The following is a 23,469-nucleotide window of genomic DNA, read 5'->3' on the forward strand; positions in this document are numbered from 1 at the left end:
AGAAAATACGAGCACTTACGGACTTTCCTGGAGCAATTAGCTTTCCCAGAATGAGATACTTGAGGCAGATTGTTTTAGTTCAGTCGTATTCATATCAGTAAGCCAGATAATCCAGATAATATATAGGAGTACTTTATAACTTGCCTCAAGTTTGATGGTGTTACAACAAATGCTGATGGTATCAACAAGAAGAATTTAGCAATACTATACAGGCAGAAAGAATTATACAGGAAAATGATATCCACAATGATGCAGGAAAAAGTTCCTGCATGCTAGTCATATAACCAATGCATCTGTGAATACAAGGATACTATTGATGCTGGTGCATGAAGTTAAATGAACAAAGATGGGAATTTGAAAGCTTAATTGGGTTTTGTAGCAGAGATCATAACAAAGAGCCCATTCCTCGTGCATCTAAAGTCCACTAAGCCACAGGTCGTACATAGATCTTCAAGCTCGCGTTCAGATAGGAATATACGTGATCCTGAAAATTGCTGCAGGTACTATAACAGTACCACAGAAATCAAGAATCTATGAGTACAGCACAATATTAACCAATTTCACATTATGTACCCAAAAATAGTAGCTGGATGTCTGAATACGATTGAACTATAGAATATATCACACGGTCATAGCAAAGGCCCAAAGGTAGTCATTTACCTCACGGAAATTACTCCTAAACGGAACCAGAGAAAAAGGTCCATCTCCTATGTTAGTTGTGGCAACAAATACACCCCCAGGTCGTAATATTCGACTAATTTCAGCAACCTGCATGTTTTTGTTTAAACCACAGCACTATTATTTTGAGTGCAAGCAAGGGCACTGAGAAGATTATTTGTCCCGCGGGCCTTTTGAGTTTAGAACAACAATAACATATAGCATAGCCATTAATGCACCGTACAATAAAAGCTCATACAAAGACACAGAAGCACATTGCAGAAGATATAGCGCCACAGGGATAGCCATCTTTTGTTATGAAAGTAAAGAAACATTTTTTGCCACCTTGTCAACAAACGGAGAATGTTTAACAATAAGCAACTGCTCTTCCAAAATTGAAATCAAACGGGACAGTTTGATAGACCACTCTTTTTAAAAAAAGAAATTAAGGAAACTTGGATATAAATGAGTAACCTATACACACTCTTTTCTTCTTGGCAAGACATGCTGACCATTGTGTGTGCTTAATCAAAACAAAGCTACATGAAAAATGAGGTCAACTTCCAGAGCATGTTTCTCCAGCAAGAATCCAACCACCATTAAGATTAAACATGCAAAACAGGCGAGTGTCCATTGTCCAACTACAATAATGGTTAAAAGGTTAAACAGAAGAAAAAGGCGATCTAATTGCCAAAGCATATAGTTTGTATAATGTAGAACAAAAATAGTCTTTTTTAAGCTACATTAAGACAATAGAATGTATCTTAATAATGGAATGGAACTCAAGTAAACAGCATTTCTGACAATCTTTCCGTGAAACACATTCCCATTCATGACATTTAACACACACACCACAATAGGTTTACAAGCAAGATAAAATCATCAGTACATAAGATATCACTTACTGCATTGGATGGTGAAGGCCAGCAATGTAATGCTGCACCAGCATGCACAGCATCAATGGAACCAGAAACAAATGGAAGCCTAGAGATATCAGCTCTGACCAAAATTAACTTCCTGTTGAATGACAGTTGCAAAGCAAAGCTTGTTCAGATAGATTGCCAACTTCTTAGTTCCAGGCGAAGTTTAAGATTATACTGATCTTAAGGACACAAACAGGATTAGCAAGGGATAACCTACTCTTTGGGGAAGCCTGCATCCTCTTTTACGAATTCATAACACTGCTGCAACATTGCTTGTGAATAGTCAAGAGCAACAACACGAGAAAACAGTCCACTCTTGGCAAAACGCCTTGAAAATAATCCACTGCCACAGCTAGCATCAACAATGTTTCCACCTAACACGGGCTGGAAGTATTCTTTTGCCATTTCAAACTGTAAACAAGAATAACTTATAGAACCCATAAGTAATGCATTCATCACACACCAACAAAGAGTATCACAGGCTATTTTGTATGAGAAATAAAGGGTAAAAAGAAAGTCAATATAGTGTTGCCCACATGAAAAAACAGCAAAGCTAAAAGTACATAAATCACCGCCAATTCGCTATTTGAATTTGCTATTTGCTCAAAATGGCTCAAAAATAGACCAAAACCAATAATAATTCGTTTTTTCTGATTTGCCATTCACAAGAGATTAGCGTATCCATGTGACACTAATTCTGATAACAATTCTAGTTACTATAATTTCTAGCAATATTAAGCAAAATCATAACAGAGAAGTCATTTCATCACCTCCCTATCAGGACCAGGGTAACCTCCAAGCCCGAAATTCTGGCGCCAGCCTCTTTCGTACAGAACGGACATAAATGGAGTACTGTTCAAAGAAACAATCTATTTGTATGATGATTACAACAGAAAGAGAGATTAAGAATATGAATAATTTTCGAGATTTACTACACCTAAAAAACTCTGTCACTAGCGGCATTGACTCCCTATAATCCTTGGATCCACTTGATGCAGTGAGATTGAAACTGGATCCAGTTTCATAGTACGTCTTCTTACAGGTGTTACACTCTAGGGTAGTGCCCTGGACAGTTTCTCTGCAATTTGTTCAAATCCATCAATGAGAATTCATGTCATGTTAACTTCCACACAAAACCAGTAAAATTTTTACAGAACATGATAGGTAGAGATTTGACAGAGTGTTATAGGATATACAAACTCAGAATAGCTTACATTGATAAACTTGAATCACCACTCCATGTTAGGGGTTCATAACAAATTGGGCAACCTAAAATGCTACCATTGGTATGCTTTTTCTCATCGGTAGTAACAGGCTCCTGAAAAATTTGGACCACAAAATTAGGAAGGTGCAACTTTTGAAATGTCGTCGTTCACATTTTATAAAGGACAGGCTGTACAATTTATCGGGCCTCATTGACAAACCAAGAGACAGCATTCATTTAATCTATTGGTTTTTAAGCTATGCAAAATTACATAAACCGGAAAGAAATAAAAATGCAGATAAGATATTTACTAATTACTATCTCCTGTTTGTTAAGATATGCATTTAAATTCTTTAAGTATTCACCTCCCACTTTCCCACACAGCCTAGATAAGATTCATGCTAGAGGTACGTACTCCATAAGCATGGAAACTGACCTATTTGCCACTATGGTTTTAAAGTAAATTCAAAGGCATGAGCAAAAAGTAGTACTTGGGTAAAGACAAATGCATGGTATACGAAGGTGAGACTAAAGGATACAAGGCAGCCTATAAGAGTGCCATATTGCAGAAGCGTGACTTTAGAAGGGAAGTGAGCTGACTTCAACTGCGCTATAGTCTAACCCTGTCTGATCCTCTAACTGGCGTCAAATGATACAGAAGGCAGTCACCGAATTGCTGGACAGGCATAATTATATTTACATAAATTTTTAACCCCTAAATTTCTACATATTTTTCAAATCTAAATCCTATAGGACATTTAAAACAAAGGTCCATTTACATAATTTGCAGTCAGCATTTTAATGATTTGGTGCAAGTAATACAGTTAAAAGTCTTCCACTTTTAGGTTGATTATTTATTTGGATTCCTGTATTTTGGAAAACTCTATTACCTTCAGCTTCCCTCCCTTGTTCCTAATCAAAACATATTGACCATGTAAAGAAAGAATACTAAATATTTTGAGTAGAAAGGGTAGATCAAGTCATAAAGGTGAAATATACTGATTGAGAAAACAAAAACTCCTTCCCAACCCACTGTCGATAATTAGTGCAAAAGTAAGTCAGAAAAGTCAGATATACTTTCTTTAACTCAGAGTACTATACATCTAAAGCTTGAAATGTACCGAGCTGGAAACAACCCCGGCCCAATATTAATACAGCCCGACCCAATTGTGGGTGTAACCTGTCTGATTTTGGTACGCCCTGACCCGCATCTGCCAAGGCACAAGCATGACTTGATGTCCATTATATGTTAAAGTATTCAACGTTGATCATGCCAAACTTTGACAACACCTCTAAAGTATCCATTTCCTTCCAACTAATTATGGTTCTAGAAGAGAAGAGAAAACATATTTGGTGCCTGTATCAAATGGGCTTCTTCTAAAGCTAAGACCAAAAGATATTCAAATATACCCTGAGACACTCACAAATGGTGATCTAAAGTTTTCAACTTAAGGAATCGCCCAACCTAGCCCTGTCAAGGTAACCAATTATCGCCCAAAGCTCTGTCATAACAATGTCTATGTTTTAATCCCATTAATATGAGGTCAGCTACCTAAAACAAACCACGTCAATATGAGAGATTATAGCTAACAAATATGATACTTTATTCATCCATATCTAATATTAATTTACAGCTAAGAAAAGTAATTCCAAATATCATCCACATACATTCTTTATCTATGGTCATAATGTCATATGCTCTTACATATTTCAATTTTTCATGTAATTTTTTACTTATGTTATTACTGTCATCAATGGCCTGCCTCTTGTTCTTCAAAGCTCTTCAATTTATCAAAATTTCACTCTTTAAACTTACGTGTTTTTTGTCTTCTTTGTACGTGGTCAAATCAACGTATACAGTTATTTCTAATTTTGCCTTCAATATTTTAGAGTTTAGTATCCTTTCTTGTGTCTTCAATTTAAATTCTATTATTTAGGGTATGTCTAGACATCCACCTTAGCATATGCATCTTAGCTATCTCTAAAAATATGTATAATGAGTATTAGCATAGTAGCTCACAAGTTCCGAATACACTTTCTATCGTAGATATCTTTTAACTATTGACTATTGAGATCAAATACTAATAACTACAACCATTAGGTCTACACTCAATAGTAGAATACTTACTCATCTGTAAGGATAAAATTTATTTCCTTGAATAAGGCAAACTAGGACATTGTTAGAAAAACATGACGTTTAATAGGATCGCTTTATGTTATAAGAGGGAACCTCGCTTGACCTGTAATTGTGAGTAACCATGTAAATCGTGTCATGTACAGTCACCCACGTGTCGTGACTGTCGTGTCTCATCCAAAATCGTATCATGTCATGAATAGTGTCATGTCGTGCTTGGTCGCTCAAAAATGAAGTCTTAGCATGAGAATTGAGTCATGTTAGGCCACCTGTGATGTGCCCATCATTCCTTGAAACAAATTGTATTGTACTAAGTCGTTTCGTGAATAGTTTCGTGTGATGTCATGCCTCAGGTAGGCCATAATGCTCCCTATTTTACAAAAAGTTCTACTACAAACCCTTGTTAGAACCACTAACTTTCAAGATTCAAAACCTTAATAGCTATCCTTGTAAGAAAGCTCAAAACAAGCACATATTCTGATAATTTGAATTATTTTGGCTATTTAACCCATGTATAGGTCTGTCTTACGGTGAGACCGCATCATAAAACAATTTTGTGAAATCTTAATCCATATAATATTTTTAAAGCTATAGTAAAGTGTTTAGTAAGTAGTCATCTAAACAATATTCCTATTACTAATCAAAACAAATACCCCTATGTCCCATTTGAAAATGCAAAATATTTCCTCACATTGTAACTTAAATCTAGCATTCTCGATGGGACACAGGAAGTACCACTTAACAAAATACGAGATAACACATAAAAACACAAAACATGACAATATTGGGGTATAAATACAATATTCACAAACTACAATCAACTGTCTGTGTCTATAACATATTCTGGTGCGTTAATAATCAGCTTTTAATAGAGTTGGTATCAGAAGGTCACAGGTTAGAATCTCAAGTAGCCCTCAAATTCAAGTGGAATGTTTCACATCCAAAGCACCAATTAACTTCATTCCAGTAACCAAACACAAGAAATAGAAAATCAGTAGCGAATTTCTTCGGACAAATACGATTAACATGAAATCCATAACCAATAAAGCAGAGCAAAGAAAAGAAACAAACCGTCATCGCTTCGATGACAGCAGTTGAAGAAGCTCGGACTCTGAAGGTTGGAAAAGCAAGTCGGGAAGTTCGAATTGAAGTAGAATTGAATAACTTCAGAGAATTAGGATGATATTTGTGGAGTTGACTCCTGTAAACTACTGGAGAAAATGTGTTTATGATACTCCACATTTTCTTCACCTTTTTTTTTCTTGGAGAGGTGAGAACGACGATCTAATCAGACTGAAGTTCTATAAAAAAAAATGGAATTTTTGTTGTTAAATTTATACCTTAATTATTTTACGATAAATCATATTTCCGACTGTTAGACGTGTACAAATTTCTACCTGTAATTTTTTAAAGAAACATAAATAAAATACCTATATTTTAAAAATTGTTACTATTTACAAGTTGAGAAGACTTAATTAGTCATTCTTAAATTTTCAACTTTAATTAATTTTTTGTGATGAGGGTGAAATTTGTTCGAATTCAAATTTAAATTTTTTTAATTTGTCAAATACTAAATTTAAGTTTAATTCATATTTTCAAATGAACTCATAGTTCACTTAAAAAATTAACACAATTTAGATTTTAAGTTTACGTGTTTATTTATATTAGAAATATGAACAGAAAAAGTACATCAATATAAATAAATGGAGTTTCCTAACCAATCTATTCAATCAAGAAAGGAAAACAATTTTTATCCTAAAATAAACACAAGGAATAATTTAAATTTTGTAACTCGCCCACTCAAGTTGAGTAGTTGAATAGTAGAATCTTCAATACTCAACTTGAACGAGACATCTTCAAACAATTGAGTTGCAAGTGTTTTGGTTAAAATATTAGTCAATTGATCCTTTGATCGCACAAACACAAGACGCATTATTTTTTATTTCTAAGTTGTCTTTATTGAAATGTCTATCAATCTGCATAAGCTTGATCCAATCGTCATAATTACTTTATTATCACAATACAACTCACAACTTTTCCTTATTATAAAACCAAAGTTTAGATAGCAATTTTATGAATCATAAGACATTAGTGATTCCTTTTGCACAATACCTAAACTCTGCTTCAGTTGTTAAACCAGGGTGAAACATCATGAAGTAGATCTGAAGTCTAAAAAACAACCCCTCTTCTTGGGAATTCTAATCAAGTATGTGAACTTCCAACTATGCTTTTGAAGATCGCTTCAAACCATATAAAGCCTAACTTCAGTAAACTAAAAAAAAAAAAAAAAGTAATATGTACTCTAACTGAGACAACTCGGTTATAATAGAATCCCAAGAATATTTTACGGCTGAAAATATTAACACAGTCAAAAAGGCATTAGCACATCATTTAAGTCAACTTTAAAGATCCTATTGCTACAAATTGCAACCAATAGAAGCCCAATATATTGGACTTGCTAAACATCACTTGCAATACAAGCTTACCATCTAGAAAGTCAGGAAAAGATGAACAAAAATAAGGGTCTAGATTTAAATAAACTAAATAGCCCCAACCACTTGAAAGTTGAAACACCAACGTTTTTTATAAACATTACAACCCAATTAGCAAAAAGTCTGTAGCTCTGATCATCAAGTTAAACATCTAACCAAATATGGACCAAACCTCGCGGTTTCTAGGTCAAGTTATACAAGAACCATTACGCACAACGAAGATTGATGACACATACGAATCAATAATGTGAAGATTAAAAAAAAAAAAAAAGAAGCAATGTTAGATAGATTTCCAGCACGATTAAACGAGGGCAATGCTGCTTTCGCCACCAGGAGGCTTTCTGACCCCGCTATAGTAGTCTCGGGACTCTACTTTCCCATCAGCAAATATATTATTCCCGCTTATCTCTCGCAGTTTGGCGTTACTCAAGGGTTTCTCTGTTGAATTCGGAGGTGCATCTTCTTTGAAGATGTTGTTTCCGGACAAGTGCGCAAATTTCTGGTCGGAGATTTTCTTCGCCGTTTTAACTACTGGTTCGCTGTTGGTTTCTTGGAATGCAGGCGAACGTACAGTTGCCCGAGGCTTGATTTCGGGTGGCGGGGCGAATATGTCGTGCCCGCTAAGCTCCTTGCACTTGGCATCAGAGAGTTGTTTCTTCAACTTAGCTTCGGCTGCGCTATCGAGATTTCCGCTCAACTCGCGCTGTTTTGCGACTTCTGGTAAAGTGGTTGGTTTCTTTGGAGAAACACTCTCATCAGCACCAAATGAGATTTGACTCATTCCAGTAAGAGTTTGCTGGTACACCAAACCAGCATATAATATTACAAGAATGTCAAGATGTCAATATTGTAACCAACTAAAGAAGTAGTACTATAATCAGTTCTTACTTATACTCCAAAAACTAACTATTAAGGACCAACAACATAATAAGAAACATCTGTAAGACAGGTTACCAAACACATCATGAAAATAGGGGCATTTTCCTAGAAGCAGATACACTATTGTTTTGTGGTCCTGAAAGGCACTAGCTAAATTCATTGAGAAGAATTATATAGCACGCTCATCTAGCTAAAAATCTTCCATTTTACATTATTCTTACAGCACACTTGCATTTTGGTATTTGTATATACTTGACGATCATAAACAATGCACTCAGGGAAATTTCTGGCCATGTGCAACATGTTTGATTGCATAGGGACCCATAAATTAGGAGCCTCAAACATTAGTTTACATAGTTAACAGTCGTATTACTTTTGCTTTGGTTTAATTTACAAATTTTAAGCCCCAAAATTTCATTAAAAAATGTTATATAAACAAAGTCTAAACATTTTGTAGTGTAATTTTGCCCCACCGAGTGCTCTCAGACGTATTACATTTGAAAATAGAAATAGAATTTTAATACTTAGTTATTTTCTAAATCTAATACATGATATTACCTCCGTTCCATTATACTCCATTATACTTGTTACTGATAGTGACGTTTTCTCATACATGTTACAATCAGATGCGAGTATTTCAGAATGGAGGAAGTATATTTTATGATATATTTTAGTTAATCAAGAATATATATATATATATATATATATATATATATATATATATATATATATATATATATATATATATATATATATTATATAATAACTGAAATAAAATAAAAAAAATAAAATCTTATAAGTAATAATGGAGTATTAAATGAGGAGTGAAATTATCATTTAAAACTGAAAAAACGAAAAAAAAAAAAGAAAAAAAAAGCGATTAGAAGAAATGGACAAAATCAAAAATTAAGCTTATCATCCACAATTGAATTGAATGATAAGGTTTGTTTTATATTTTTAATTGAATTTTCTTTTCTTTATTTAATAATTTGTTTGAATAAATGAATACTTAATCACTGAAAACTCATAACAATAAAACAATCAATTATGAAGATAGTTTAGTAATATACATTTAGAGACAAATGGCAAAGAAATATATTCTCAATGAGATTATAGACAATTTGAAAGTGCTAAAAAATCGTCGAACTTTACTTTGATTCAAAATTTACGTGATAATTTTTTGTTGTATCGATTGGCTATATATTAGTTGAATTCAATTTTTATGATTAACTCTGTTGCCCCTAAAACTTTATTCAAGTTTCGCCAACATACATATATATATATATATGTACATATATATATATATATATATGTACATATATATATATATTAATAAAAGAAATCTTTTTCTAAAACTTGTTTTCTATGTCTTAACAAATTATACCAGCCAATACTCAAAATTTCCTATACAAAAGCCTTATACTAGGGGATATATTTATTTTATACCTGATACATACGTACACCAGTTTTGTTGCTTGGTGTTTGGGTGGCACCTTCAGCTTCTTCGTCATTGTCTTCCTGTTCAGCTGCAAAAATCCCGCTACCAGTCATCTCTTTAAGCTTGTTTTCAGAGCATGGTTTCCTGACACAACATATAGCATAAATGAGCATCATACATGCACCAGGTATACGAACATGGCGATAAGCTGCAGTTTGATCCTTACACTTCATCCCACAACACTCACAAGTCAGATCCCATCATTAAAAAAAACACTATAATTCTAGAAATTGAACTTCGAATCATAGTGCAGATAAATGGTTTCGGTTGAGCTAACAGTAACGAAACAGATTATGCGGTCAATGAGGCCTATATTTTGGTAGCGTCAAACTAAAACCCTTTATAATATTGTCGCAATACAAAAAAGCAGCCTAGTTAGTATTATGAGGCCTATGCTTGAAACATCATTGGTATCCTTTAAGTCAACATTAACAAAACATATTCTGCGGTCAATGAAGCCTATATTTTGGTGTCAGTAAACTCAAAAACTTTTATAATACCGCCGTGATACACTAATGCGGCCTTGTTAGTACATTATGCTTGAAACACCATTGATATCCTTTAAGTCAACAACAGTGAAATATAATTCATAATTCGCTAGTTAGTTCGCCTTTTGAATTCGCGATTCGCTCAAAATGGTTCAAAAGTAGCCTAAAACCGACCATAAATCACCTTTTTCGATTCACAATTCACGAGGCGATTAGCAAATCATGTGACATCGGTCAACAATATCTATCTTTTACCAATTCGTCAAATCTACACTAAGGAAAATTAAGTGTGATTCGCTAGTTAGTTCGTATTTTGAAATCACAATTCACTCAAAATGATTCAAAATAGCTTAAAACTGACTATGATCCGCTTGTTTTCAATTCACAATGTGTGAGGCGATTAACGAATCGGAAAATCAATCAGCGTTTGTAAAGAAAGCAAAATTACAAAAAAGAGTAACATCAAAGAGTAGAATTTGAACATGACGGCCATGTTCAATTAATTATTAAATACAACACCTTTTAAAATTATAGAAATCTTATACAAAAAGATCATTAAATGGAGCAACTAAAAACAGGAAATTCCCTTAAACTGCAAACAAAACTTTTAAAAAAACTATTAACACCGACTAATTCAGTAATTTCCTTGTATACTACCGAATCAATTAAACTAACAGATCATATTGCAAATTCCCTTTTTGATTCTACAAATTGAAGTTTAATGCAACATGGGAAGATTTAAGATCCAATAGGTTCAAATTTAATCACATATTCATCATTAATGCAGGATGAAATCAATCAATTTAGAAAATATTGAGCTAAATAAAGATGAGAAAAAGAATCAGTTTGGTAAATACTGAACTGAAAATCAGATCTTACCTTTTCAACAAGCTTTCAACCTCTTCATCTGTCACTTGCCCTCCAAATACCACCTTACTGATCCCATCTGATGGCTGCTCATTTCCCAACAAAATCAAATCAAAACCCACTATTAATCACAGTCAAACAATCAATTTTTTTGAATGAATAATACCCATTTGTTAAAAATAATACCCAATTAATTCAAATTCCATTAAAACCCACAAAAATAGTTTTATTATAACAAATCAAATTTAACCCAAGAATAATCTTTTTTTTTCATCAAACAAAACCCAAATTCAAATTTCAAAAAATAAAAACCCAAAAATATATTTTCAAAAATCAGAAAAAAAAATAAATAAAAAAGAAACAAGAAAGTGGGACCTGAACATTCCGAATAGGACGATTAGAAGAGAGAGAAGCAGAATCAGCAGAAGGATTTTCCGACCAAGTAAGTAGATCTGCAGTGGAAGTGTGCGGTTTCCTCACCGGAGTTCCACGGTGGTCCATTTTCTCTCTCAACCTAACAGCTTTAAAAATGTGAATACAAACCCAAATTCACTCAAACAACAAGATATATATAGAGAGAGAAAGTGGGTACCTTTATACTATATGAGTAATTCAAGTATTTGTCAAAAATCACAAGAAATCTTCAATATTTTCACAATTAGATCGTAAAAAAAATGTACCCGCAATTCACAAATCTGATTCTTTTTGAAATTTCACTGACAATGTGTTCTTTACACTAAATTAGCAGCTAGCTATACTACTGTTCTTTGTAATAAAGAAAAGAATAAAGAGAGAGAATTTATGATTTTTATGTTTTGATTATCTCTCCCGTCTTGAAACAAATAGGAAAAAAAGGATGGGGAAGTGGATGAAAATACGAAAATACCCTTTTGTGCCGTTTAAGTTTACAACTAGTATTATACTGATGCTTTAAGCTAACATACTCTGAGCTGCACACATGACTGATGGACACAACGTATAGAAGACGTATTCTCTACTCTTAATTTGCCTTTATTTTATATTTTAAATATTAGGTTTTGTCTTAAATCTTAAATAAGTATTTCATCTGTTTTATAATATTTGCTATTGAGCGTAACATGTTGCGTGGGAACACTATCAATAGCAAGTATTATGAAACAAAGGAAGTATGTTTTTTATTCTAAAATATTTGCTATATTACTGTCATGAATATTCCTTATTCATCGTTCAAACTTATTTAAGGTTATTTTTTATATTGCGGCTAATATATAAGAAAAAATATAGTCGAACGGGATCTCATTTGCATCGTCTAATCGGATGTTTTCATAAAATTAATTTTTTACAATTTTTAGTTAGTATGATTAATATATAATGATTATAATAACACATTGAATTGTGTAAAAAGTCAAATATAACGGGTATAATTAAAAATAGAAAGCATGCACCAGTTTCTTAGTTAGTCTTTGTGTTCCATCTTTGATGCTTCCTTTTCCTGTTGTTCTAACATGTGTCATTGACATTTTAATTCTTTTTTTAAGATAGAGATGAAGCAAAAATTATAAAGGCCTTATTATTTTGCAATTTCTTACGAAATAGAGCCCTTTTTGCAACTTCTTATGAAATGAGGCCCCTTATGCCTTTAAGAATGAAGTATTAAAGAAATTCCATCAAATATAAAAATACTTAACACAAAATGTATAATCACATTCTAAAATGAAATTGTTTATGCTTGAATATTTGCTCATAAATTGCAATAAAATCTCAACATTCATCTAATAATCAAACGAATCTTTAAAAGCCAAAAAATTAAGTATGAACTGCAAAATTTATTTTATAAAAAAAATGCATTTGAAAACAATTTTGGATCCAATAATTTTTGGGGCTCTAAGCAGTTGAGCACTCAAAATATGGTTAGAAGTAAGAACTACCCATATTTGTAGAATTCGATTTGTTTAATTACTCCTTCCAATTCTTTTAAGTTGCCCCATTTAATTTTGACACACCATCCAATTGACTAATGCAATTATAAATATCTTTGATTGTGCATAATTAAAACTTACAAAAATTTGATATTAGTAAAATTTTCATTGATACGAATCAAACAAGATTCCACTTGACTATATTTTAACGTTTGATTAAAATAAAATACAAATTAAGAATGAAAGATGAATAACGTCAAGAAACTAAATGGGACAACTTAAAAGAATTAAAAGGAGTACTATTTTTGTCCTCGTATTTTGCATTCATTAGAAAGGGAAATTATTGTGTAATTAAAATGAAGATAGTTGAAGATAAAAATAAGTAATTAAAATGAAAATAAAGTATAAGTTAATGGATAAGATTAAAAGAATGATAGTTGAATAATAAAAAAAAGAAAATGATGTAAAATTGAAGAGACAAATAAAATATAAAGTGATACAAAATAAAAAAGATAAATTAATAAAAAAATAATATTTTAGGGAGATGGTGGGGAGAATAAAAAAATAGATAATCAAGTAGTGTAGAAATCTTTATTGGTGAGGATTCAATTGGTGTGTATATTTGAATTTCAGTTGGTGGAAGCTGCCTTGTTGCTGCTGCGTGTATAACGGTTACTATCGCATTCAAGATTTTAACTTTTAAAAAATGATGGTATTGATTAATAATGTATTGTAAATATATTCTTCATTTCTTAAGTTGTTTCCTTAGATTCGTTTATAAATTTTTTTAAATATAGTTATGTTATTTTATTGAATAACAAATTTTTTTTAAGAAATAAGATGAGGCTTATGTTAATTAGATAAATTAGCAAATACAACATCCGAGAACCATGAGGGATCATCATCAAGCCAGTGGGGATCCTATTTAATGGAGAAAAAGTGAGAGTATAAGTATTAAAAAATATAAAATAAAGTTTTACAGAAAAAATATGAGTACCATAACTAGTATAAAAATGTTTAAATAAATTTAAATATGTAGGGACCATAATCAATATAAAAATATTAAAATAAAGTTAGTAGAAAATATGTGGAGAATGGAGATCATAAGAATTAATAAAATATAAAAAAGAAAATTAACAAGGTTAATTATATTCAAAATTTGTAATATAAATAGAAAGATTTTTTACAAAAATAACAGATAAAATTATTCAAAATGACAAATGAAAACAACTTTAAGGAACGGAGGGAGTATAATTGTTGTTATCTAAGATTTTAAATTCAATTTTGACTACTTTTCGTTTTTAATTCATGATTATCTTGACGAGAAATAGTCCTATCAATTACTCCCTCCGATCAAAATTATTGTTCCATTTGCTTTTAAAATATTATTCACTGGTCACTTTTAATTTATGTCTAATTTTTAATCTATAACTTAAAATATAAGCAACTGAAATCTTCTTTAATTCAGCACAAATTTTATTGATACTTAAGCAAAATTATGAGACTGATGAAAACACAAAGGAACTAAATTATTTTTTGACATAAAAGAAACTTTATTGAAATTAAAATGTCCTAATCTAAGATACCACAATTAATGTAAATCATGAGATATATTGCTAATATCAATATTACACTTAGTTTTTAGTATTACACACCAAAAGACAACTTAAAAAGATTACAACTTAAGTAAGCATGCCCAACAAACAAATTACTTTTAGAAATTATACATCTATCAGATTCAAACACAAGTTTGTAGCCTAATCGATTCAACAACAAACCCGAGACAAGATTCCTACTAATGTAGGGTACAAAAGTAAACATCCCTTAGGACTTATAATTTACTTACGTAAACAAGAATTTAATTTGCCCTTTTTCGTAAACCTTGATGGATGAATTGTTTCTCATATAGAGATACTCACCAAGTCACCATTAACCACCATATGTAAGATCTTGAACATTTGCTTGTTTTTACACACATGCCTCGTTGCCCCGATATCGATCCACCTAGACAAAGGGATCATATCTACATAACATTCAAGCTAGAATCTTTGAAAGAAAAATCCTAAACAATATATTTATTCAACCTTGCAAGATCACCCTTTGCCTTCTTTTGTTTTCTTTTGTACACGTAGCAATTTTTCTAGCAATGTCAGGGAACATTCCCAACATTCATTATCAATGGTCTTTTTGGTATAGTTGGATGTCCCCATAAAGAAGTATGTTTCTTTCTCTTATCTCCGCTAGATGATGCTTTCCCTTCGTCTTCAACCATATTAATGGTTGACAGTTGACACATTAGGATTTTCATCCTTTTGTCTTTCATGTGCCCTTATACTAGCCTTAACTATAGAGTGTTGAGCAAGATGGGATAGAGAGATCTCTTCCTTCTTATGTTTAAGGGCATGTCTAACATCCCTTCATGAAGATGATAAGTTTCTATTATGCTTGACACAATGTAAATCTCATCCATTTTAATGTCATGTATTTTTTTGTTAGAGTACATCCTTTGCAATTCATGACATTGATCATTTATAGGGCGGTTGTCTACCATTTATATGCATTGAAATTAATAACGAGAAAATACTTAGAATTTTCATCCTTGGCCATATATATACTTATCCTCTGGATTATCCCACAAAAAGTTTAGCGGATTCATGAAACTGATACACATCAAATAAAGAGTCTTTCATACCATAAAGTATATATCCTCGGCATATGAAGTTGTCGTTTTCCTACTTGTTCCTCCTCCTAGTTCCTTCAAAGTTTCGTCCACCTTCTCCTATGGTTTGGTGTACTAATCACATATGCAACGTTGAGTGAAGTTAAGAGTATGAGTATCTTCTTTTTCCACCTCTGGAATCATACACCCATGAACTTGTCTAACTTGATGAAGTTTAATGTTAGATTCTTAACACTTGCCATTGGTAGTAAGAAATATAAAAGATTATTAGTAATATAATATATATATATATATATATATATATATATATATATATATATATATATATATATATATATATATATATAATTTACAAAAGAACAAATTTGTATTTCCTTTGTAAATGGCAATGAATTTTCTTGTTTGCTTGATCACAATATTGTAGTTCACTTTGAATATATGTTTGCAACAATATGTGTCACTCGAAAACTCGATACTTTGTTGTTAGCAATTTTGCACTCATTTGTGTTAATTTCATACTCCTTATGTGATGTTTTAGTGAGTTTTAGGTAGTATTGTAGGTGATATTTGACATTTTCGTTTCATATGCTCAATAATGTATTTTATGTAACTTTTGAGGCGAAATCAAAGTTTTATTAGGTCCCAGGGGTGATAAGAGGGCGAAGGCCTGGAGAAATAACTTAAGACCCCTAAAAGAAGTGCAGAGATCGAGCCAAACAAGCTTTAAGGAGAAGAAACGAGTCGTAGCTAAACCATGCCAAAAAGCCACGACTCGTCGCTCAGCATTGCAATCCAGAACAAAAGCAAAGAGTCATCGCTCTAGATGCCACGACTCATCGCACACCTACTAATCTCAGCATTATAGTCCAGTGCCAAAGCCACGACTCGTCACTCTTGATGCCACGACTCGTCGCATACATTCTGATCTGAGCATTGAAGTCTAGAGACTTAGCGACGACTCGTCGCCAACTCACTGAAGTCACATAATCCAGGCAGTAGCAAAGCGACAACTTGTCGCTCCTGATGTCACGAGTCGTCGTCGTGTGCTCGAGTAGTTATTTTTGAAGCCATTATTAATAGCAGCAGTTATTTTTATTTTAAAAGGGAGTTTTTATCAGTTTTAGTAGTAGTTTTTAGTTAATTATCTGGAGAATTAATTTTGGTTTTTAAGCTTTTGTTGCAAAACTGCGTTGTTACATTAATTCCTCTTGCAATTTACATTCTCGTTCTTCATAATTAAGAAGTTTTCTTTGTTAGTTGCTTTATTATTTATCTCTTGCATTGAAATCATTCATCGTTTTATGTTTAGTATTTCTATTAAGTCATCATTTATTATGAATTACATATTTACCATCATGTTTAGTGAGTAATCTTCTTCTTTAGGGTTAGGCAAGGAAACACGGACACGCCACTTGACACACGTGTCGCGTGTCGGACACGGACACGCGACGGACATGCGAAAATCCGTGTCCGACACGCCAAATGAAGTGTCCAATATTTTAATATTTTTCCGGACACGTGGACACGGTAAGGACACGGAAGGGATACGGCAAGGACACGTTTTTTAAAAAAAATAAAAGAAGATGAAAAAGAAGAAGTTGCATAGCGAAGTTGGAAGAAGGAAAAACGGTGTGGAGAGGAAAGAGAAAGTGAAGAAGAAGACATGGGTTTTTTTGGATTTTTTTAAATGATTAAATTAAAGTGTTTTGATGAATTGGGTGAATTAAAATTTTGACATTAATTTGATTTGATCGAAGGAAGAAGAAGATGAAGAAAATGGCCCTTGGGGAGAAGAGAGTGAAAAGGGGTTGATGGAGCTGGAAGAAAGATTACTGAATTGATTTTCTTTCCTTTCTATTCTAATCTATTCTTCCTGTAGTCAGTAGTACTTCTCTTTTGGTTCTATCTTTTTCTTTAATTTTCTTTTCTTTATTTGAATAGACTGCTGTTTATTTGGTACTGATCCTAAGGGGGGAAGAGAACTTGACGCTGACGGTGAACCCATTTACACACCTGAGCCTGATTTGTATCCTGATCGTGAATATTTTTTCATTGATGTTGTTTTTTCGAATACTGATTGTGAAGAAGAGGATTGACTTGATAAGCTTGGTCCTTTCTCAAGTGAGTTTCTGTTCGTGTTGGTGCATGTTGATATTGACTGGTGATGATTTTTTATTTAAACGTTTTTTGATGCATTTTTTACCATTGCTCTGTTATCTTTAAGTGAAAGCAATTTTTAGCCACCATAAATCGAACAAACGGGGTTTGGATTGTTTTCCAACGTCTTAAGCGCAAAGATGTTTGATTTTCCACTCAATGATTTGAAAAAAATAAACAAGTGTACCTGAGAATACTAAAAACAACCAATTTTTTTGATTATGAATATATAAATACAAATGTTTCATTGGAAACAACATAAATTTTTTAATTTGTTGTTTACATCTGAAACATCCCATGTTTAAGATCCCAAAAGTATGTCTAAAATCAAAAGGATTTACACTTGAAACATGTTGGTGTGTTGGTTACTGTTGTGTTGGTTACTGTTCTTCATGATCTGCTGGTTTCTGTGCTGTTGTTGCTTAACTTGTTCATAAAAAGAAGTTGTTGTTTTGTAGTTGATATGCTGGTTTTTGTGTTGTTGTTGGTTTTGCTTTGATGCTTTTAAAAATATGGTGTTGTTGTTCAAATTGGTTGTTGCTATGTTTGTTAATTGTACATTCCCATGTCAACATTATCGTTCACTTGCATAGTCCCCTATTCAATACCCCCTGCATAACCAATCTGTTCCACCAACTGATTCATTGTTTCTGAACTTAGCTTTGTGAATAAATGTTGAAGTGAATCAACAACCAATTGTTTTTCAACACTTAGGTAATCTGCTAAAGTGTCTTCCCTTGCTGCCTTTGTTTTGTTCATGTGAGGAATGTGATAGTCAAATCCCCTTTGTCTTTTCATGACCTCTATCATGCATGCTTGTAAAGTGATGAATACAAACCTTAAACATTGTGGACTTAGATTCTAAAATGCATTATTCACAGCCCTAACTAACTGTGCTACATTGTAAGCAACTTTTTGATATTGCAAAGCTTGAATTGATATAAAAAAACCTAGATCTAGTACATTCGTGTCAGGGAAATTTGATGGTTGTTGCACTAGTTGTATGTAAAACTCATCTTTCATTGCCATTCTCCAAAAATTCTCTGTCATTATGTGCTATATGTGGTTTGGCATTATCTTGTTGAATATAAATGTGCTTTGACAATCCTTGAAGCCATTTTGCTCTTATTGTTGATAGCAGATTAGTTATAAGCATTACTCTAATGTGCTCTTTCGTTATTGACTGTATTGGCTTTGTTTCCAACTCCCCCCTCTTCCTGTTCTTGGAGCTTCTTTTTGCTGGCTCTTGTGTAATAAATGATCATATTCCTATCTTACCATCAAAAAAGACATCACCATTAGTTGTAACTATTGGCTTTGCAACAACAAAAATGAACGTGATTTCAGAAATGAACCTCTTAGATTGACACTCTCTATGTGGTTCTACTTCACCCGGAGCTAGATAATAAGTTTGTGTCTCCCGGGTTAAATAGAAATGTTTTTCATCTATGTGAACAACATTAGTATATGGCTTTAACTTGAATGCATCATTTTATTCATCATATTCACATTTTAAAATGCAAAACTTAACCTGTGTAGCTTGTTGTTTTCATTCAAAGTGGGTTTGATTGTGTTTGTGTGCTTTCTTATGACTTTGTTTTTCTTCCACCTACACACCGTTGTTTGTGACACCTCCATCTGCTTTGCTACTGAATGCTAAGTACACTTGAGTTTATATTTGATGGCCTTAAAATTTTCTTCATCGAATTGGATTTTTTTTGGTGCTTGTCTGCCCACTCTCTTGTTGTTGATGTTAATCACTGTGTTGTTATTCCTGATCTGCTTCTTCACTTCATTCCACAAACGTGTGATTTTTTTCCTACATACTTGAAACTCAATGGCAAGTGCATTGATTGTGCCTAGCACTGGTTTGCCTTTCTTATTTAATGCAGAAAACAGCTTTTGCATGATTTGAGTTCTTTGTTGAGTACTTAGATTTTTGAATGAGCCATTTTTTTAGATGGGTATGTAATTAATGAATTGTGTTTGGAGTATTTATTGCTTCTATTTTATATGCAATGATTGATACTGTTTGTAGAGTTTACATTTCAATTTTTGGCGCCTAATTTTAATTGATGGAATTTTTTGGCACTTCCATTTTGATGTTGTTGTGTGTTTTGTTTATCATGGTACTGTATTGGCGCCAGTCTTCAATTTTGGTTTTTCATCCCTTTAGGCAGTTTCTGATTTCCTTTGTTTTGGACATATATAATTTGGGTTTCAAAATGAATTTGGGTAATATGATGAAATTTTTTAAATTGAAATTTTGGTTGTTTACAATTCGGTAGCTATTTATGAAATTATTAATGCGTCATTTTTGGTAATTTGGAAATTTGAAGTCAATGATCACGAAAAAATCCACACTCACATGATCAGTAACGACTGGAACTACACCGAAGCTGTCAAATAATTGAGAAGGCTATCTGAGATACCGTAATGGCTCTATGTAATTTTCTTTAGTAGTAGGACAAATTTATGTAATTTCAAAAAATTATTGTACTTGTAGGACTTATTTTATGTACTTTCGGAGTTAAGTAGACGATCGATGTACTTTTGGTCTTGAACTGAAAAAAAGTTCAAACTTTTGGTGCCAAAAAAAATCAGCTTTTAAATTGGGCTACAAATTGCTTGAAATTGGTGGGAATCATTAATTCCTTAATCCTTACATTAGTAACCCATAATACCACTCTCTTTCCTACCCTTAGGAGGGAGTATGTGTTTTTTTGGGATGATTACTCTAATTTCTTGTGGAATACATACCCCTACTGCTAAAAAATCTCAAGTGTTTTCCTTGTTTCAAACTTTTCACACATATGTTCAGACACAATTTGGTTGTCGTATCAAAAGTTTTCAATGTGATGAATTTACAGCTTTGATTAAAAATGATACGTTGGAGTTGGTACCCCGTCCACCTGGTGTTATTATGATGGATCTTTTGCGAGGTATAAAGCTCGTCTTGTAGGTGATAGCAGTTCTCAGTAGATTGGGATAGATTGTCTGGAGACATTTAGTTCGGTCGTAAAACCGGCTATCATCCGAGTTGTCCTTAGACTGGCCTTATCTAGATCTTGGTCAATCCACCAGTTAGATGTCAAAAATGCTTTTTTACATGGTAATTTGTAGGAAATGGTATACATGTACTAGCCTATGGGTTTTCGAGATTTGTCTCGGCCAGATTATGTGTGTCGTTTTAAGAAGTCTCTCTATGGATTGAAACAGGCCCCTCGTGCATGGTACCAATGATTTGCTGACTATGTTTGTTTCATAGGTTTTGTCAAAAGTTTGTGTGATCATTCATTGTTAATCTACCGTCGTGGCCAAGACATTGCCTTCATATTATTATATGTGGATAATATCATCTTAACTGCTTTTTCTGATTCTCTTCGTCAACATATCATGTCTTTATTAGCTTCTGAATTTGCTATGAAAGACTTGGTGCTCCTACATTACTTTTTGGGTATTGCTGTAACTCGTTCTACAGATGGTCTATTTCTATCTCAAAGTAAATATGTTGTTGATATCATTGAACAAGCTGGAATGTCCTCATGTAAGCCTTCATCCCACACTCCGGTGGATACCGCCCAGAAACTTGGTCTCTCATCCAGTTCACCAGTCTCTAATCCGACACTATACCGGAGTCTAGCCGGTGTTCTTCAATATCTGACATTTACTCGTCCAGATATATCCTATGCAGTGCAGCAGATTTGTCTTCATATGCATGATCCTCGCGAGAGTCATTTTCTTTCCTTAAAACGCATTCTTTGGTATGTTCAGGGTACTTTATCGTTGGGTCTACATCTTAATGCTGCCCGGTCGTTTTCTTTAGTTTTTTATACAGATACTGATTGGGTTGGGTGTTCAGATATTAGGCGTTCTACGTCTAGCTATTGTGTTTATTTTGGGGATACTTTGATTTCTTGGTCAGCCAAGCGTCAGTCTACGTTATCTCGCTCAAGTACAAAAGCTGAGTATCGAGCCGTCGCAAATGTAGTAGCTAAAACTTGTTGGCTACGCAACCTTCTCCTAGAGCTTCATTGCTCTATTCCTAAGGCCTCTCTGGTCTATTGTGATAATGTTAGTGCGATTTATTTATCGGGTACCCCTATACAACATCAGCGCACTAAACATATTGAGCTTGACATTCACTTTGTTCGTGAAAAAGTTGCTCGCGGCCATGTTCGGGTGTAGGGATGCAAGCGGGGCGGGGCAGGTATTGGAATTACCATCCCCATCCCCATTTGTTAATGCAATCCCCATCCCCGCGGCGGGTATAATTTTTTTCCCCGTCCCCACCCCGATGGGTTTGTATCTAAAACCATCCCCGCCCCACCACCCATCTGGGTATCCATCCCCGTGTAATACCCATTTTCCCCGCCCCACCACCCGTCAAATCCCCGCTTAATACCCATCTGTGCCACATATTTATATTCAATCCTTGTCTCAAACAAACCCATAACCAAAGTCTCAAACAAATATACATGTCTAAAACAAAAGTATTTCAACATCAACTCAAAATCATCCAAAGTAATAAATCAATTCAGTATTTGAAAATAATTTTTTTTTAAAATATAAACCGGATACCGGGTACCCGGTTTTCCAAAATTTGTACATATTTTGAGGCGGGTATCTTGAGGCGGGGCGGGGATGGGGCGGGTATCACCTAAAACCCATCCTCATCCCCATCCCCACGGTGGGTATGAATTTTATACCCGTACCCGCCCCATGACCCATCAAACCGAAACCCATCCCCTCCCCGATAGGGCGGGGATGGGGCGGGTCTCCTATTAGACCCGCCCCGCCTGCATCCCTATTCGGGTGTTACATGTACCTTCCCATTTTAATATTGCTGATAACTTCACAAAGGGTCTACCCCGAGTGTTGTTTGATGAATTTCCATACAATCTTAGTGTTCGTGAACCTCCCGCTTCGATTGAGGGGATGTAATAGTGTATGTAAATATTATTTATGATAGGTTTTGTTAATATGGGTATTAATGTAATTATACGGCTCTAGGATTTCTTGTATCAGCCTTATATATACTCTTATCATTAATAAGAATAATCAAGGAATAAATTAATCTACGGTTAGTTAAACTTGCTATAATTGTAGCTATAGTTGTAGATAGTTATAGTGCGCTATACACAAATTAAAGATAGTGTGCACACGTTATAAAATATTAGAGATCTTCTTCTCACTGCCATATGGTTTTGGGATAATATAAGTCTCCTTGGCTTATGAAATGTGTGCACCTCGTGTCTATCCGTTAATGTACTGACATTCACAATAAGTCCAGCTTAATTTAACACTCTAAAAGTTGTAATGTTATTAAAAAAGGTTATTTACATCATCAAACACTTTTCAACCTACTACTTTAACCAAAGTGATATTTTTCTAATGTAATATTTTTAGCTTCATCAAACTACTAACAACTATCTAAATTAGTAAGAGTCCGATAAATCATATGTATTTGTATTAATTTAAAAAAAAATTATTTAGATTCAAGTATGCATTAAATAGGATCTCGAAAGAAAATGTAAAAAATAATGTGTGATAAAAAGTAATTTAGCACCCCTGGTCAAGCGTCGACCCGAA

The 23,469-nt window shown here is 33.4% G+C and overlaps 2 protein-coding genes across 3 annotated transcripts; both read right to left on the reverse strand.

Moving 5' to 3' along the window:
• Positions 1 to 110: 110 nt before the first annotated feature.
• On the reverse strand, positions 111 to 6,230 carry LOC130811209 (uncharacterized methyltransferase At1g78140, chloroplastic). The gene is made up of 8 exons (XM_057677411.1): positions 5,990 to 6,230; positions 2,795 to 2,898; positions 2,518 to 2,658; positions 2,351 to 2,432; positions 1,798 to 1,991; positions 1,563 to 1,674; positions 661 to 768; positions 111 to 503 (listed from the first exon to the last, which is right to left on the reverse strand). The coding sequence occupies exons 1-8, from the start codon at positions 6,158 to 6,160 to the stop codon at positions 363 to 365; spliced, it is 1,053 nt and encodes a 350-aa protein (XP_057533394.1). The 5' UTR covers positions 6,161 to 6,230; the 3' UTR covers positions 111 to 362.
• Positions 6,231 to 7,255: 1,025 nt separating this feature from the next.
• LOC130811219 (uncharacterized) lies at positions 7,256 to 12,081 on the reverse strand. 2 transcript variants are annotated; one of them, XM_057677423.1, is made up of 5 exons: positions 11,735 to 11,964; positions 11,518 to 11,663; positions 11,155 to 11,228; positions 9,736 to 9,871; positions 7,256 to 8,206 (listed from the first exon to the last, which is right to left on the reverse strand). In XM_057677423.1, the coding sequence occupies exons 2-5, from the start codon at positions 11,641 to 11,643 to the stop codon at positions 7,712 to 7,714; spliced, it is 831 nt and encodes a 276-aa protein (XP_057533406.1). In that variant the 5' UTR covers positions 11,644 to 11,663; positions 11,735 to 11,964; the 3' UTR covers positions 7,256 to 7,711. The 2 variants fall into 2 exon arrangements, with proteins under 2 accessions (XP_057533406.1, XP_057533405.1); XM_057677422.1 differs by having other exon boundaries at positions 7,258 to 8,206; positions 11,518 to 11,656; positions 11,735 to 12,081.
• Positions 12,082 to 23,469: the final 11,388 nt, after the last annotated feature.

Source organism: Amaranthus tricolor, chromosome 4, assembly GCF_026212465.1.
Source record: "Amaranthus tricolor cultivar Red isolate AtriRed21 chromosome 4, ASM2621246v1, whole genome shotgun sequence".
Lineage (NCBI taxonomy): Eukaryota > Viridiplantae > Streptophyta > Magnoliopsida > Caryophyllales > Amaranthaceae > Amaranthus > Amaranthus tricolor.